Source organism: Eschrichtius robustus, chromosome 18 (assembly GCF_028021215.1).
Source record: "Eschrichtius robustus isolate mEscRob2 chromosome 18, mEscRob2.pri, whole genome shotgun sequence".
NCBI classification, from domain to species: Eukaryota; Metazoa; Chordata; class Mammalia; order Artiodactyla; family Eschrichtiidae; genus Eschrichtius; species Eschrichtius robustus.
In genome coordinates, this window is record NC_090841.1 from 71644679 (window position 1) to 71661730 (window position 17052).

At 48.8% G+C, this 17052-nt stretch overlaps 1 protein-coding gene across 4 annotated transcripts in view; it reads right to left on the reverse strand.

Annotated features, from left to right (window-relative positions):
• The window catches only part of TMTC4 (transmembrane O-mannosyltransferase targeting cadherins 4), a 61421-nt gene extending 44590 nt beyond the window's left edge, over positions 1-16831 (reverse strand). For 2 of the 4 annotated variants that reach the window (XM_068526357.1, XM_068526358.1), the window contains exons 1-6: positions 16489-16601; positions 15279-15591; positions 10883-11098; positions 7017-7132; positions 5633-5849; positions 885-972 (exon numbers count right to left, since the gene is read on the reverse strand). In XM_068526357.1, the coding sequence (XP_068382458.1) occupies positions 885-972; positions 5633-5849; positions 7017-7132; positions 10883-11098; positions 15279-15329 (688 nt within the window). In that variant the 5' untranslated portion in view covers positions 15330-15591; positions 16489-16601. Of the gene's footprint in view, positions 1-884; positions 973-5632; positions 5850-7016; positions 7133-10882; positions 11099-15278; positions 15592-16488; positions 16602-16671 lie in introns of those variants that run through there. The other 2 variants (XM_068526360.1, XM_068526359.1) reach the window with 2 other exon arrangements.
• Positions 16832-17052: the final 221 nt, after the last annotated feature.

The window sequence follows — 17052 nt, forward strand, 5'->3', positions numbered from 1 at the left end:
ACACCAGCGTCCGCTGAAACGGCCCTGCTTGAGCATTCCATAGGGATCATCCCTCTCACTTTCCCTTTTCTTCCCCTCTTCCCCCCAAATATAAATTGACTGTGACATATAAAGAGAGTTCTACAGTCAGGAACTGACTTTATAACAGAAGTTGAATGCATAACACCGTTGCTGGGGCCAGCATGTACAAATGCTATGTAAGCTGAATGTACTATATCCAATTTCCACTACAGAGCAATCTGGCAGGTATGATCTGACTTGGAGGGAATCAGAACCCAGATGAGTAGAGCTATACAGGGATTCTCCTAGAACTCTATCAGTGCACGGCTGCACTGCTACTAATGACCAGGCAATTCCCCTCCCCTCCACACACGCACAACTGGTCATTTCAACCCTGTTGTTTCCAACAATGACTTTCTCTGTAAGTATCAATGACGCAACAATGAAAAAATAAGAACCTTACAGTTCAGGTGCATATTCATAGCTACACATTTTACCATTTTTCAAGGTTTTTCGCCAACAGGTTTTAATAAAAAAAAAATAATAATAAGCATAAGTTTTTTTCCCTCCCCCTTCAATTTTGCTGGAAATAAAAACCACAAAAATCAATCACAACCGCTTCAGCACCAAGAGCAGAAGCTCTGGGTTTCAGTACCCAACAAGGTGCTCCCTGAATACGGTGAACATCGAAGCACAAGCCTTTGTGTTATTAAGAAAGCAATGGAGTTACAGACACCACTAAAAAGAGCTGACATCTTTGACCCACATTCCCTCAAAGCGATAAACTTATATAAACCGACATTTTCCCATCTGTTAGAACACTGCTCAGCAGGACAGAAACACGAAGAAGATGCAAAATTAAGAAGGCAAAATGTCATGCTTACTTTCTTTAAGTGCTTTACAGTAGCCAAGGAAAGATAACAGAAAAAACAGGGCAGCCAGGAGGTCTGCACAGCCAACAACAGCAGCAACCTTAAAAGAAGGGGCAGAAGAAAAGACGTATGTAAAAAACATTTAAACAAAACCTTGGAAATACAAAAAAAATTCCTTAGAAATAGAAAACGAAAACCTTATCAGACTCAGCCATCTATTAAAACAATCCCTGCAACTGTGACGCTTCCCTGTGGTCTGATCTGACAACTGATTTTCTTTTCATTTTTGGTCTAGGACTTGGGTCAGCCACTTCCACAGGAAGGCTGGGTTGGCTCGAACCCAGGGAAGGTTCTTTTGTGGGCCACACGCAGCCAGCGATGCCCACGGGCAGTGAAAGACCGTCACTCAGCACGCTGCGCCCACAGCTCCAGAGGCCTCTGCTCTGATCAGGTCCCCACGGTGGGTTTTCAACTGGAAAATGGTAGCAGCTCAAAGGGCACGATATTTAAAAAAGAAACCTTGATTGGAAACATGAAGGAAAGGTGGGAAGTCCATGTTACAAGTCATCAGGCAAAGAGAATAAGACACAGGGGTAACGTTCAAAGCTGCCTCTGCCATCTCTTCCTCCCTTCAGACCAAAACCAATGAAGTGGGTTGACCTGGAAAGCAGAACGCTTCAAAAGTGGTTGATGAGTAAGATGAAAAAAAGAATACAATTTCTACCATTTCTTCCCCACCCCCTCATTTTCTACATCTGACGACTGCCCTTCTCTTCTCCACCTTAGTGACAATGAAGCAATATAAAATCTGTGCTTCGTTTCTTTGAAGCTGATTACTCCAATAATTGCTTTCCAGATTTTCATGGCAACGGAAGACCCAGAATTCCACTCCTGAGTATTGGTCTCGTTTTCGTGGCATTCTTGACTAACTAGCACCTGGATGGGACATATGTCAAACCTTTCACTGTGATTCTCCAGGTATCGCTTTAATGGCTGGGAAGTTCATCTTTTCTTAAAGTGAGATATATGATAAGTCAGACACAGAGTAAAGACTATCCTACAAATGGAGATGAGAGAGTATACAATGAATATGAAAATTACTATATTTACATACGATTCCCAGGTGCGTCTACAAGCAATAGCTAAAAGGAATGCCTTTTAGGAGCAGTTTCCTGCTACGCTGGTTAGACAGGACGTTCTGAGGCAATCATCCATTCCGATGGTGAACTGCTGACGGAGGGGCACGTGGCAGCCCAGGGTGTCATGCAATCGCTAAGAAGATTGACAGCTGAGTCCAACCTGTGAATGCCACACACATGAAACAACCTCCCGGGAAGGAAGCTAAGGATAAACAAAGGTTGAACAGATCTGGGCCAAGTATGCCAGCATGCCAGAGGGTTAAACGGTACAATTACTTCATGAAGGCAGTGAATATGTAATCAGACTTCTGGAATCCTCTGGCCTGTAACTCACTCACTCAGAGACACAGTGAAATCGGGGATGCAGCGAGACCCAACACAGAGCTGGGCACACAGTGGGTGCTGGGTTGCTGTCCGTTGCTGTGTGAATCCCAAAGATGCTTCTGTAAACACTGGGAGGAGGCAGGGGGGCGGAAAGCAGCGGACAGAGGACACAGCAGCTCAGGGTGAAGCAGGTACGGGCTCTGCAGCCCCGGGGTGAGTGATGAAGGGAGGGGCTGGTGCTCTGGGCCTCCCATCAGGACCAGAGATGGGTGGGAGCTGTGGCTCTCTACAGGCCCTGAGGATGGCGGGGAATCCCAAAGCCTTTCAGAGGATAAAGTGAGCAAAGCCAACCCAGAGAAGTGTATCCAAAAAGGTCCTAGAGCAAGGGGGTCGAGGAAGCAGGGGCTGGGGGATATGGAGGGTCAGGGAACCAGGTTTCTTGAACTGAGTGAGGGGGAGGGAAGTGGTTTGGATAAATACCAGGAATAGGGGCCAAAAAGGCCAGCCTGAACCACTTGTTATCTGAGTGGCTGAGGTACATTAAAGACTCCCACTAACGTATATAATATTGTAAATCAGCTAAACCTCAAAAAAAAAAAAAAAAGACTTCCACTAAAATGAACTTTAAACATCATAAACTCATTTTTAAAGCAAATAGTCTGCCTTTGGCTAACTGAAGATACTCCCAAGTCTTAAGCAATGTACGTCACATCGTCTGACATGAAGAAAAACAAGTTTTAAAAAGTATGGCAAGTGTTTCAGACTAAAGAGTATTTAGTCCTTCAATGAATTTTTGGCATAGTAATTAAAGAGAGATTTCATAGAAAAAAAATTTTAAAGGCTACCCAAGGAAGCACTGAGTTTAACTGTTTGGGGAATGGGCATGGGTACAGAGAGATTTTACTTTTCTTTTCGGATATTTGCATATGTCTTTTCAGGCAAAGTTATTTACAAAGGCTATTTTTTTTTTCTTACAAATAACCTGAAGCACTCACATCAGAGTTTTCTAGAGAAGTCATTGCAACTCCGCGAATCCGTACAGCAGGAGGTGGTGGCGTTTCCCCACAGGGAACAATTTGCCATAGAAGGAATGAGGGGAAGAGGAAAGGGGGAATGTTTCACCATCTAATTCCTTCAGTGTTAAACTCTGGGTTCATTGGATGGGCAGGGTTATTAAGGAGACCCAAGCTTCCCTCTTTGACACCCGAATTCAAGCGATTTGAAATGTTCACCAATGCTTGGTGGAAAAGGAAAACCTACAGTAACACTGGTGTCCTCAGGGAACTCCCTGGGGCCTCCATCCTGGTCTCTAAACAGACAAGGGGCAAGGAAACCCCCTCTCTTAGCTCTTCTCCCTCCCTTGGTGATCCAACCCACAGCCCAGAGCACAGGGTGCTTCCTCAGTACTGGCCCAGAAAGCTCTGAGGAACTCTCCTTCCAGGGTTTCCTTGGGTGGGCCTGGTTTTTGCTCACTGTTAAAGTGGGTTAAATGTAGAGTGGGAAATAACAGCGGGGTATAGAGAAGATGAAACAGTCAGTCAAATACTGACTATTTGCCAAAACGAGGAAAGGTGAACATACAAATGATCTGTTTTAGACATGCTATTTTTCCATGACCCATAACTTTTTCTTGCAATTTGAGTTTGAATGGCTTTCATGGAAAGGAGGGAAAGGAGAGATGAAGACATTTTTCAAATATTCCCTTCTCTCCTGTAGCTGGACCTCCCTTGGGTTAACATGTTCCCACATTGCATTTAGCTGGGGTGGGTGGGTGGGTGGGTGTGTGTGTGTGTGTGTGTGTGTGTGTTTGCACACATCCAGTTATACTTGTTGGCATTTCAAATTTTTCTATAAACTAACTTCTCATATTCAAAAGCAGAATTTTAGAAACATTTCTTTGGTTAACAATTCAACTATTTCATTTTGCTTTTAAGATTACACAAAATTAGACAAGGACCAAAACAGTAAATCAGTATTTTTGCCAGAAATTCCCTTATTTCTGATCAATGTGCACAACACTATCATTTAGACCATAAAGAGAACTTGCATGGAAACAAATTCTAATTTGATCACAAATCTATCTATCTATCCTATCTATCTATCGATAGGTATTTATCTTACAACAGTTCCCAATCCCTTAAGTCCTCTGAATTTGCTGAAGTAAAAAAATTATGAGACTTTTAAAAAAGTTTTCAAGTAGTAAGATATTAGAAGGAGGTTGTGAGAACAATCCTGCAATCCTTTTAATACCAAAGAACAGACAGTTTAACAATACTAACAAAATCAAATGCTAAAGGCAGGAATTCCGCCCAATATTTTGAAACTGACTTCAAGATGCTCAATGCAACTGGTCAAAATGCAGGTATTTAAATACATACGGAACGCAGGAATCTATTGTGGAGAAGCAAGAGGGTCCATGTGGTATTTTATACTAGGTGCTTCACACTTCCAGAACGAAGAACTAAAATCAAACATGCTGACTTACATTTTCAAAGGGTTCCATGGCAGTGGGGTAGGGTGGTTCCTGAAAACCTCACAAGTGTTTGGTTAAATCCCAACAGAGTTTGCACCGAATACATTCAGCAGCAGCTCAACGGATTCAAAGCAGGAGCTGCCTGACTACATGGGCTGAGAAGCCAGGTGGGGAGAATTCATGAGCAAGTCCCAGCAGGATGCGGGGACCCGCTTTCCAGGTCAACTCAAAGCATGCTGGCCTCTCCTGGGCTCGGGCTCGGATGACCAGATCTTAAGTTCTATCCCTGCATCCACCAGCTACATGACTGACCAGGGTAAGTCCTGAATTTGTCCCCCCAGGCTGCTTCCTCTTCTACAAAGTGGAAATTGTTAGGCTGCCCCCGCTGATCCCGCGGAGTTTTGGTGACAATCATATTAAGTATGAGAAAGTATTTAGGAAGTTATAAAGCTCTCCGCTAACATAGGAAAATTGCATCAGACCCAACCTGGAAGAAAAGTAATCTCAGACTCTGGTTTTTAGACCCCAAAGCTGGGCAAGACTCAACATTCATACCTTCACAATGTGGTCATATAAGGAAGCAGAAAGTATCACCAGAGATCATACCACACGGTCATTATACAGTCTTCGCCCATAGGGGACCCTGTGTTTGCCCTAAGAGGGACCTGTTGGCCCTACAAATCATCGTTCCAAGTCTGAAAGCTTGGGCTTTCTACAGCCATACGAGTATCCGAGGGAAGCCTGTTTTAGGGAACGAGCCGATACGTGGACGGCCTGTCCTCCTTACACCAGTGCAGAGGCGGTGGTGGGCGGACGATACTTACACACTCGGTGTGCACCGGATGCACAGCAAACAGCAGGGCAGCCAGCAGGGACGACCTGGGGGCCAGGTTTAGCCTCCGGCCCTTACTCGTGTACTGCAGGCCCCCAAAGAGCACGGAGAAGACGTCCACCAAGAGGATGGAGACGCCGCTGTGCAGGAGGATGTTGACCACGTGGAAACTCACGGGATGGAAGCCTCCCGACAAATAGTAGTTCATCCTGCAGTGAAAGAAGGGTGTTCACACCAGCGGTCCAGAAGCACGCGAAACAAAATGCGAACCAGCTGGAGGAAAACCCTGGTGCATGAAAATACTAAAGGGAGAGGAGAAAGTGTGCAAGTTTGATAAAAGTAGCGTCAAGATAAATAATGCCTGTCCAGCTAAGAAGGTTGAAGAAGAGGTAAGAACATAATTAACTGCAGAGCGGAAAATGTAAGATAAAGGCACCTCAGAGGAGTGGGACAGAAAATACTTGGAGAGGAAACGCGAAAGGAAAGCTAGACAGTTTTTTAGGTGCGATAAAGGCAAGACTGTCTCCCAGGACGATATAACAGACCACACATTACTCAGGCTACCCCACAGGGACCTGGATTTAAGATAGTCATGTGACTTGCTGATTCCCCCACCCCACCCGGTCCCCACCCCCCGCAAATACTCCTTGACAGTTTGTCCACCAGCCTTCCAGACAATGGAGCTACTTCCTTATAATCAGGGATTCTTATTCCTGTTGCTTTTCAATCACCAGTGGTTCCAATTCATCATTTCCATGCTCCTTTGAGAGATCTACACACAGGTATCTAACGCATCCAAGAAACAGCTACGCATGGGAACTTTTGTGAGACGAACAAATCTATTTAATGCAAATGGCTCCCTGATTAATGGGGGCTGGGGAGACTGTTTTAAGCTTCATTTTGTTTTTGCATATTGATGTGGTCACAGGAGGAGGATTTATACCTTAGTTTTTCATAATGAAAAAAAAAATCACGATTTCATCAGATGCTACATGTTGCCTTGACATATTGTTTCCTCAGTATTAACTCACAAAGGGTCCCACCTCCAAGAACTGTGCAAAAACATGGACCACTTCACCGAGTTATCCCTGCCCAGACCCAGGCTAAACTTCTCGGTGTGGTTCCACCGTCAGTGTCCGCCCCGCCAAAGCGGCATCACCCTAAAGCGATGCTTCCTCAGGCACATTCTCGCCGTCCTCCTGCAACCTAACTCCTAATGGCTGCAATTAGCATGTATTTCTTGGAGACCCACGTAGTGAGTGGCTTATACGTCCCTCCGGACCACTGACCCAGGACCCTTGTCACACACCACCTGGTACAACGTCACGCACAGGCCTTGGGTGCCCCTCCCCCACAGCCGTCCTGTCGCACCTCACCTGAAAGTCAGCACCGTGAGGGGTCGGTAGGACTTGTGGCTGGTGTTGCTGCTCAGCCGATTGCCCCAGAAGTCGTGATGCCACAGGTCCCCGAGGGGCGTTTCTGCTCGGAGGTCCTGCGGGAACACACCAGAAGAGGGATCAGGGCTCCTCCCTCACCCTGGGCGGAAGTCCTCTCTTCTCCGTCTCTCCCACCAGTCCTGGGTCAAGCCACCGTCATCCTCACCCAGGACCCAGACAGGCCTCCTCGCGGCTGCGCTGCGCCCTCTGCCTGCTCTCCAGTAATCCCTCCGAAATGCAAATCGTGTCACCCCACCCACCCTCCCCTTCCAGGACAAAGCCGACGTCCTGACACGGACGCCAGTGTGCGGTGCCCTGGCTCCTGCTGAATTCTGCAGGCTCATCTCACACACCCTGTGCTCTGCTCCTGGCCTTCGTCTGGTCCCCACACGACTCCCGCTGCCACCCACCTCAAGGCTGTGCGCGCACAGGTCTCTGCCCAGACGGTCACCCCTCGGCTCCCCACAGCTCAGCTCCTTCCGCCCTTTGTATCTCGGCCACTGGGCTACGACCTTCTTGAGCTGACGCGATTCCCTTCCCTTTGGGGCATCTCGCGCCTGTCCTCACAGCACCTGCTGCAGGGCGGTTTATAATCATGTGACCCCTATCTGTCTGCCCCACTGGACTGGGGCTCCTCGAGGCCTGGGCTTCCCTGCGTTTGGTGGGAGTACACAGAAGGTGCTCAATCCATGCGGAATGCATGAATGGACCATATAGCTAAGTGAGATCACTATTACCCTCTCTCATACCCAATACGTAAGGTAATTTACCAAAAATATCCCAGTTCAAACATAAGAGTAAGCATATAGATTTTAAAGTTTCCCATTTTTGATTGTGAGCTAAGCAGACAGTAAAATTACAGAAAAAACAATTTCCATCTAATTTTTAAGGAAAAAAATTACTAAATATGTTAAAATGATACCTACCGTATAGGGTAGTTTAATTTGGTACTGAACTACAGATACTTTAAAATGAATCTTTTGGTTTTTTTACATTTAAATATGAAACTATATGACTTAAACTGCGTTTAACAAGAAGAAAGGCACTGGGAGTAGGTATCAAAACTGAATGTTAATTTTCTCTGCACAGCACAATTAAATAGGAATATTTTAGGATCCAGAAATTATGATGTAATAAGCACCGCAGGGTGTAGTAGTCAAGATTCTTCACTGCAGCAACCAAAACAACTGAGTAACTTAAGTGAAAAAAGGAATGCCTTAAAAAAGATCACAAGGCCCAACGACTCCCAGGTGGGCTGGAAGACCTAGTTTGGGGCTGTGCAGCCAGAAGGGCACCAACAAATCAGACCGCCAAACATCTTGCTGAGGCTGCCTGGCTGCCCGCAGACCCCTCTTCTCTGTAGGACTAGCTCCTGCCTCCAACAGGTGGGCGTATCTGATAGGAGCCCCTTTGCCTGGGTCTGCATCCAAACTGGACAGGCTTTGCAGCTCACAAGTATTTGAAGATGGAGAAGGCCCCAAATGGAAGAAGTGTGTCACATCATGGGCAGTCCAAGAGAGCAACCGGTGTCCAGGACACACAGTGGCATTCAGTGAGTATTTGTTACTTAGGAGCCTAATGACTCAAAGGGAAAAGCTTGGGGACAGGCAGCAGAGGTGAGCTGGTCACCTGACACCCACTTTAAGGGTGAATTTCACTTCCGTTGGGTATCAGTTTCAGAGGCCTTGAGTGTCTGGACCTCCCTCTAAGAGTTGATTCGATATTTCACAAAGGTCGTGGGATCCACCCACTAACTTAGTTTACTCCAGGACCATGTTGGAAGTCCATGTACTTTTGCATTGTCCCAGAAGTACCTGCTCAGTTGTGAAGGAATTGAGCAGAAGATCTTTCCCTCCATTTGAGCAGAAAATGAACACCAGCAAAGCTCTAAATATTTGATTAGGTGTAGCCTACACACAGCAAGGCACGCCACAGGAAGAAAGGTCAATTTTTCCTCCTAATGATTTATGGAAAAGATGTGTCGTGTCTCAAATTCTTGCTAACTGCACGGTCTCAAAGAAAATCATCATCTCAATGAAAAAAGGCAACTCAACACTACAAGGAAGCATCTGGAAAACAGTCTTCAACACCAGTAAAATCCAGTAACAGCCTGTTTCACATTACTGTAGGCATGGTGCCAATGAACAGAGGAGGGCCTTTCATTAAACAGGAAAGGCAAAAAAGGGGGCTAGCAAGTTAACAAAGGGGCACAGTGTGATGCTCTAGAAAACATTGCCAAGACAATGTGCGGTAGGGCCACAAAATGGCTTCATCTGCCTTTCCTCACAGAAGGAAAGAGAATTACAACCTCATACCCGGGCATCTGACGTACGACACAGCTCCTGTCTCCCCTGCCTCGCTCACCAAAGTTCTTCGACATGGGTCCTGCGTTAACACTTTATATATCCTCTACTTTATAAGAGTGGAAGAGTCAAGAAACTCTCACCAAATGGAATTTTAAAAATAAAGGCATAGCCTCATATCCCTGTTAGAAAAGCAATTCTGTAGCTATTAAGCCACCCATGTGACATAGTTGCTTAGAGCTACACACTTACTTCTTTTTGTTTTAAGCACTGTTTCAAAAAGAACTGAAACAGAAACATCTGCAGTAAACTGCTGGGTGAACTTGAGGGAAATTACAAGTGAAGAACTTGGATTCAAAATAAACATCAACAAGGCTGGAGTCTGCCGTGGAAATCGAGAAAATCAGAAAATCATTTAGAGTATGTTACAAATAAAATATCTGCAAAACAGCCATCTCCTTACCCCTCACCCTCTCTTCCCCGCCCCACAGAACACCTGTTTGTTACGTACAGAATTTTTCTCAACACTTTCAATATGAAAACAACTCTTTCTGAATTTGGGAAATCCATGACTTCAAACTTTTTAGGAGCATTTAAGGACAGTGTTACAAAGAGATGCTACAATTTCATCTACTAGAGAAAGAGATTAGTAAATTCCTTCAAGTTCTCTTCGCACAGAATATCTGCTGAGTGGTGAGATGGTCACAAAGGCTCTAACCTGTGCTGTTTCCACGTTCTTTCTCCTCTGGGCTCTCCCTGCCTCCAAGTTTCTTGTTCTGATTTTCTTTTAGCTCGCTGAAACCTTTTTTCTCCCCTTCCCACAAACCTATTTCTTCTTCCCTTCCTCTAGTCAGCGAGTGAAGGAGAATATCATTTTCCCTGCGTCTACTGGTGAGCAAAAGTGGCTGGGATTTTGCAAACTCAGCAAACCTGAGTCTCCAAACATGAAATGAGCAGGAACTGCAGCTTCTGCGGGCAGCAAAATCCTGGTCCTCCGCAGCTGTCAGCAGGCTGTCCTGATGCTCTCAGCGAAGGACAAAGAAGCCAGCTCGCTGCCTGCTGCTGCGGATGCACCTTCGGCAGGGGAAAAACGCATGATTTGTGTGTGTGTGTGTGTGAGGGGCGACTGTTCTGGCCTAGAGTTCTGGAAATCTGTCACAAAACCTGAAATAGTCTGCAATGCCCTGCAAAACCCTGGCCTTGTCATCTTAGAATAATGGTCTCTCTGATACGTGCGTGGACTGGGGCCTCATGTAGGGCACACAGCCAGGGTAAAGCTTGAGGTTAGGCAGAGCTTGGAGACCCTGCTGCCAGTGATGAAAGGGGCCCTAAATCAAGGAGATGCTCTCTAAAAGAGATGGGAAATCCAGAGCACGATGGGGGCCCAGGCAAAGGCTCAGCCGAAGTTCAGTAGAGAATCATTCAACACCGACGCAGAGCATCACGTAGGGACGTAGGCACGTGGTTAATGTCAGTTTACCAAAGAGACATTAAGATACGAACCTTATTGTTAACGATCGCTTCAGAGTCGTCAAAGACAAAGTCTCCATCGTAGCTACGTGCGAAACACACGAGGGAAACAAATCCCACAAGTAACTTAGCCCAGAGAGGAGGAAGAACAGAAGACGGAATGATGTGATCCAAATTGGCATCCCACTCGGCCATCCTGAAAACTGCGGGCCGCCGGCCTCTCGCTCCAGCATTATGCTGGCTAGAAACCTGCAAGAAAAGTGACACGACATAAATATTCATCAATGCCTTGTTAGGAATGTTTATACAGTAGACATGTTTACCTCAAGTGAAAAAGAGCTAGATAGTCTCATGCATTTATGCTGTGAGTTTATAGGATGTGATCATTAACAGCTTTACATCGTGGTTTCAAAACTCGAGTGGACAGAAAAATCACGCGGGACACATGTAGATTCTCCTGGGCCCAAATACAACCTACCAAGTCAGAAGTCCTTGGGCTTCTGATGCTGGATTATCCTTGAGAAACACTGATTTAAGGGAATCCTACGTTTATCAGCCCCATCAGGCAAATCATTTTTATAGTCCTTGAACCAGTTTACAAAGTTAAAAAAAAAAGTTACCATCTTGCTTCTTCCAACCGAGAAAAATCAATAAATATTCATTGTTGGGTCTGAGCACATTGTGTGTGTTCGTGTGTGTGCATGAAGCATGGTCCTGATTCTGAAAGAGCTTACAGTCTCTCTGCAGAACACAGACACTCCTGCCAGTTAAATGAAAATCTGGGAGAGAGAGAGTTTAATAGAGGTGAGGTCGCAGGGCACACGACCGTGGTTCCCACACAGGGGACAGACAGAGGAAGGAGGGCACACTGCAGACTGACAGCATCATTCCAGAAGGATGAACTGTACCCTAAAGGAGAACAGGGGGAGCTATTCCAGGTGAGGACACGACCTCCAATATTGGTGAAGGAGTCAAGTTAAAAACAGACACTTCTTTTAACTTTTCCTTCAAAGGGGCATATGTCAAAGCCAGAAATTTCGTTTCTCAGCCTTGCCATTTCTTAGTTCTGTGGCCTTGTGTGTGCCATCTATCCTTAAGAGTCCACTTCCTGTGTACTTTGCAAACCAAAAGAACTTTCCAGCAGTGAGAGTTGCCTAACAGCTTCCTGACTTGGAACTTGCCCAAACAAATATCAAACTTCCCCTCCCCTCCAATCACACTGCATCTGTCCCCATTCTCCACACCCTCAATAGGCACTTCCTTTGGTTCTACCAGGATCACGTCTGGGTCAAACTGCTTAGAGGTTCCAATCCTGTGTAACTTTGGCCAAGTTACTTCACCTCTCTGGGCCTCAGTTTCCTCACCTCTAAAATGGGGACGATAACTGGGCCCCCCTTACATGGTCGTCATGAAGGTTAAGCAACACACCCACCTAGAGTGCTTAGAAACACTGCCTGGGTTTAATGAACGCCGAGGGAAGGTTACCTGTTATTACTAGTACTTTCTTCAAAGAGGGAGAAAACACAGGCACAGAACTATTCTCTTTTGAGAATCCTCTGGAGTATTTGGTGTACTGGTACTGAGGCTCTCGTCTTCCCCAGTAAGGGAGCAGGGCCCCACTCCTTCATGCTGACATGGAAGAAAACCCCAGGCCCCTTGATTGGAGGGGCAGTTTAGATGTACAGCTGACCCTTGAACAACTCAGGCGTAAGGGGCACTGACCCTCCTCGCAGTTGAAAATCTATGTATAACTTATTATAAGTTCGTATCTGTGGTTCCTCCCCATCCGGGTACTCAATTAACCACAGATCTTGTAGTAATGTAGCCTTTTTTTATGTTTTAGCCTCGCCGTGGGGCATGCAGGATCCTAGTTCGCAGACCAGGGATCAAACCCACGCCCCCTGCGGTTCTGTTTTGTTTGTTTTTAGTACTGTAGTCTTTGCTACGGAAAATAATCTGCATATAAGTGCACCCACGCAGTTCAAAACCGTGTTGTTCAAGGGTCAACTGTATTTGTTTCCAGGTCTCCAAGGAAATACCCCAGATTATGGAATCAATAAGAAGTCAGCCCAAGAGGCCATCCGAGGTCACAGGTGCTGGAAAGCGGTTCAAGTTTACAATCCGGAAATGAAAGGCTCTGCAACTCTCTCGGCACTGGGCCCTAGAGCTTCTCCACCTGATGTAACTCATGCTCTCAGCAAGTGAGGGGGGGCGGGGGGGGGGGAGGGGAGGAATATTCCAGCCACTATCTGCTGCTTTTTTTTTTTTCTTTTTCTTTTTCACTGAAAGGATAAACCACTGGTCAAATCCAAATCACACTTGCAAACACGACAGAGGTCACAGGGGACACAGGCCCCAACCACTGTGTGTACATTTCAGCTAAAGAAATTACCCCTGCTACTAAAACTAAAATAAATAAGTGAAAAGGACTGAATAGTTAGGAAGTTACCCTGACTTAACATGGAGGGAATAAAAGCGTTCTTTGATTTACAGAGTGAATGTGAAGGAAAGCAAATACTCTTTATCAATTTTAAATGCAAAACAGAGCTGTGAGCTGATAAACGGTCCCATAACTCATCTTGATGTTATCTGCTTCAGGCCCAAATATTTGAATAGTGTTTCACAAACGGTTCTGTGAGGTTCAAATGGCCCTCCAGGAAGAATACTGGGTCAGGAAATAATTTGTGCTCCTAAATTAGTTGCTGAGCCTCCCTTTTCATCTCAGATTGTTTGTAGCACACACCAATCGCTTTGGTACTCAGGCAACAGCGGAGGCAGACGGAAGGCAGACTACAGACCTGAACATCTCGGGTGCCCAGGGGGCCAGGCCTGGACTCCTCGGGGAGTCAACAGAATGGGTGAGGCAATCTCAGAATGAGCTCCCCCTCTTCTCTGGCAGGGACATCATGAAGGCTAGCATCTGTCCCGTCCCCATCCCGGCTGGCTCTTCCCTCCTCATTGCTGCGTCCCTCCCCTGGTCGCCAAGATTCTCACATCTCTGCTGCCCCTGAGAACACTCACAAATGCCCTTTCCACTTCAGGCGTGATTGTTAATGGGTATAGGAGGATGGTTCGGAAAATATTGTGGATTAGCAAATGCGATACAGGTACAGTGCGTTAGGAACCTCGGTCCAGCCCAGTGGTTGAGAGCACAGGCTCTGGAGGCACACAGATTTGGACTGGCTACTGGCATGACCTTGAGCTACCTAGTCTTTCTAAGGATCCATTCCTCATCAGCACAATAGGGTATCACTACTGACTCCAGCAGGTTGTGCTAAGGATTAAATAAAAGCATATGTGGAAACAATTAGCTCCCATGACTGTAATCATTTTGGAGAGATTAGTACCAAGTGACCAGCCCCTGACCTCCTGTCTTGGGATCACCAGTGTTGCCATTCCTGAAGATGCGCTAACCAACCAAGGCCAGCAGTAGCCCATCAGGTGACCCGATACAACTGAGAAAAAAGGGCACCCTTCTTTTGGGCAGACCCGGTGCACTGCTTCCCTGGCCAGGCATCTGTATGTCCAGCATAAAGTGCACAGCTGTACACCCTGATCCTCTTCCTCCAACAGTAGATGGCCTTTTTTCTGCAATGTTCCCAGCCAGGCTTGGTGCTCAGGTAAAAGAAGCCCTGCCGGCATGAGGTGGTACATGGAGGGAGACAGGTCCCCTCCACCTTTTTTGTATCCAGGCCATGAACCAGGAAGGCACACGTTCTGTTTCTCTCCGGATGGGCCCTGGGAGGCATGGCCCCATTCCCCTTCTCCAGGGGACGTCCTGCCCAGGAGCCCCGGCTGGATAGTAAGTTTGCCTTACGAACTGAGAATAAGGGAGCAACAGAGTGGCCTCAGGCTCAGCCCAAGCAGAGCTCCAGCCAGTTTTACCAGTGACAATGCTGGCGTTCTGATTCCTATCTGACTCCTGTGCCGATCTCCCACTGTGTTGAGACTTGACTAGCGCCTATGAGTAGTTGGACTTGGAACGAAGCAGAAGTCTCTTTATTCTCAATTTCTCAAACTCCTTATATCAAGCCTCTATGCTCAGGGGGTTCAAACAAATTAACCGATCATCAATGAAAAGGTCAAAAAGACCTTGAACAGGGATCCTATGCCACCTCTCAAAAGCAAACAAACATCAGTCACTGAGCTGAGAACCCTGGGGACCTGGCGACAGCTGACACAGCAGCCTGGACTGCAGTAAAGAGGACGGCAGATCAAACCTAAGTGATCCATGGAAAAATCAGCAGCCACCTACTAAAGAATATTCTTCCCCTTACACTGAAGGGCCTTCTCGCATCAGACTAGCCTTTCTACCTCATCAGTAACAATCCACCCACACACCAGTTGCCCTCTGCCAGGCTGAGATGAGACAGTGCCTCTGGAAATCAGAATAAAGAACACAGCCGTTTCCGGCCCAGCATGTGGAGACCTGAGTTGGCTGCTCCTCTCCTGGGGCCCCCAAGGCACGGGAGACAATCATCTCTACCGCTCTCCACCACGCAGCGCTGAACACAATGCTACTCGAGGTATCTTCCTCTTGTGCTTGCCTTCCCAGTTTCTTAATTCAGTAACACATGAGGGCCATGCCTGCCAATAGCAACAATGACTGCGGAGGTTCGACATTCACAGTTCCACTGTCCCAGAAAGTTTCCAGCTTGCTAGCTTGTAGCCATTTTCCCATCTAAGTCGGCCGGTGTCACTTTACCCCACCTCCATCTGGGGCGCGCCAGGCACGGTCGGGACTGCGGGAAGAGGGGACAGGGAGGGGATCCAGTCAGTCCTCACTGTTAATTGTTTCTCAAGAAATTCTCCCCATCCATCTGTTCTCCGAGAGAAAGAGCAGTGTGGCACGATTCACAGTGCTCTGGTTAGATCTTTCCTCTAACTCCTCCCTTCTTTTGTGTGTGGTTAAAAAAAGAAGAAAATACACACAGCCTACAGTCACAACATCAACAAGACCAGAAGCCCCGCGGAGTTCGCTGGAGGTGAGACGGCGGTTACGCCACCTGCTCTGCTTCCCCAAACTCCAAGCCCGCGCAGAGAAGTGGCAGCTCGGTGGTCCCGGGCGCCCCGACCCAGGGCACGCCGCTCTGCCCGGCAGCCAGCGCCGAGTGGCTGGCACTCGCGGCGCTGCAGGGGAGCCGCCTTTAACCCAGAGCACGCGGCCGAGCGGCCCGCCTGCGCCCAGCCACCGCCCGCATTGCGGCCAGCTGGCGGCCAGGCGCGGGGTGGCGCGGGGCCCCGCGGCCCGGTGGCCGCTCCGGGGACACGCCAAAGGAGCCCGTGCACCCGGGGTCGACGGAGCGCCACGCTGCTGGAGCGAGCAGGGGCGGCGATGAGAGCGCAGGGGCGCGGGCAGGCGGAGCGTGCACCCTCCACGCCGCGCCCTTTGTCCCGCGTGCTGCTTACACCCGGGCGCATGGCGACGGGGCCCGCATCCCCGGTGACCCCGGCCCCGGCCACAGCCCGGGTCCCGGAGCCAACTCCTCCAGCAGCGCAGCCGCCCGGCCCGGGCCGGACCGCGGGGCTCGGGGCGCGGCGGCAGTGAGGAAGGACCCCGCGTCCGCTCCGCACCCAACTCCGCTCGCCCCGCGGTACTCGGCCGCGCTCGGCCCTGCAGGGGCCGCCCCGCGCGTTACCTGCTAGGAGCCCGAGCGGCGGCCACATCTCCCTCCCGGGCGCTGGAAGTCCGGCAGCTCTCGGTACCAGCCCGGAGCCGGGCAGGGGGAGGGACCTCCCGCGCCGCTCCCCCGCTCTCCGCCCCCCGCCCCCCCCCCCGGCGCCCCGCGCCTCCCGCACAGTCCTCAACTCCCCACGCGTACTGGCGCTCACTCTCACACTCCCGCCTCGGCCCGCCCCCTCCTCGCGGCCATTGGCTGCTTCTGCCGTCACTTTCACGCCGCCGCCGGTCCCTCTTCAGGTCATTGGTGGGCGCGCCGGTGACGTCAGGCCAGAGGGCGCTAGTCGCGGCGGAGGAGTCGGAGGGACAGACTGACTTGGTGGCCGAGGAGGAAGCGGAGTTCTGGGCGAGGAGCCCTGGGCGCGGAGCCCGTGCGGGGGCGGGGCCGGGGCGGGAAGGGGCGGCCCCAGCCTGGCCCCGGGAGGCGGGCTGCGGGAGCGGGCCCGAGCGGGCCGCCGCGGGCGCATCTCCCCCCCTCCTGCTGTCCGCCGCGCTGGAGCCCATTCCTGGCCTGTCTCGCGGT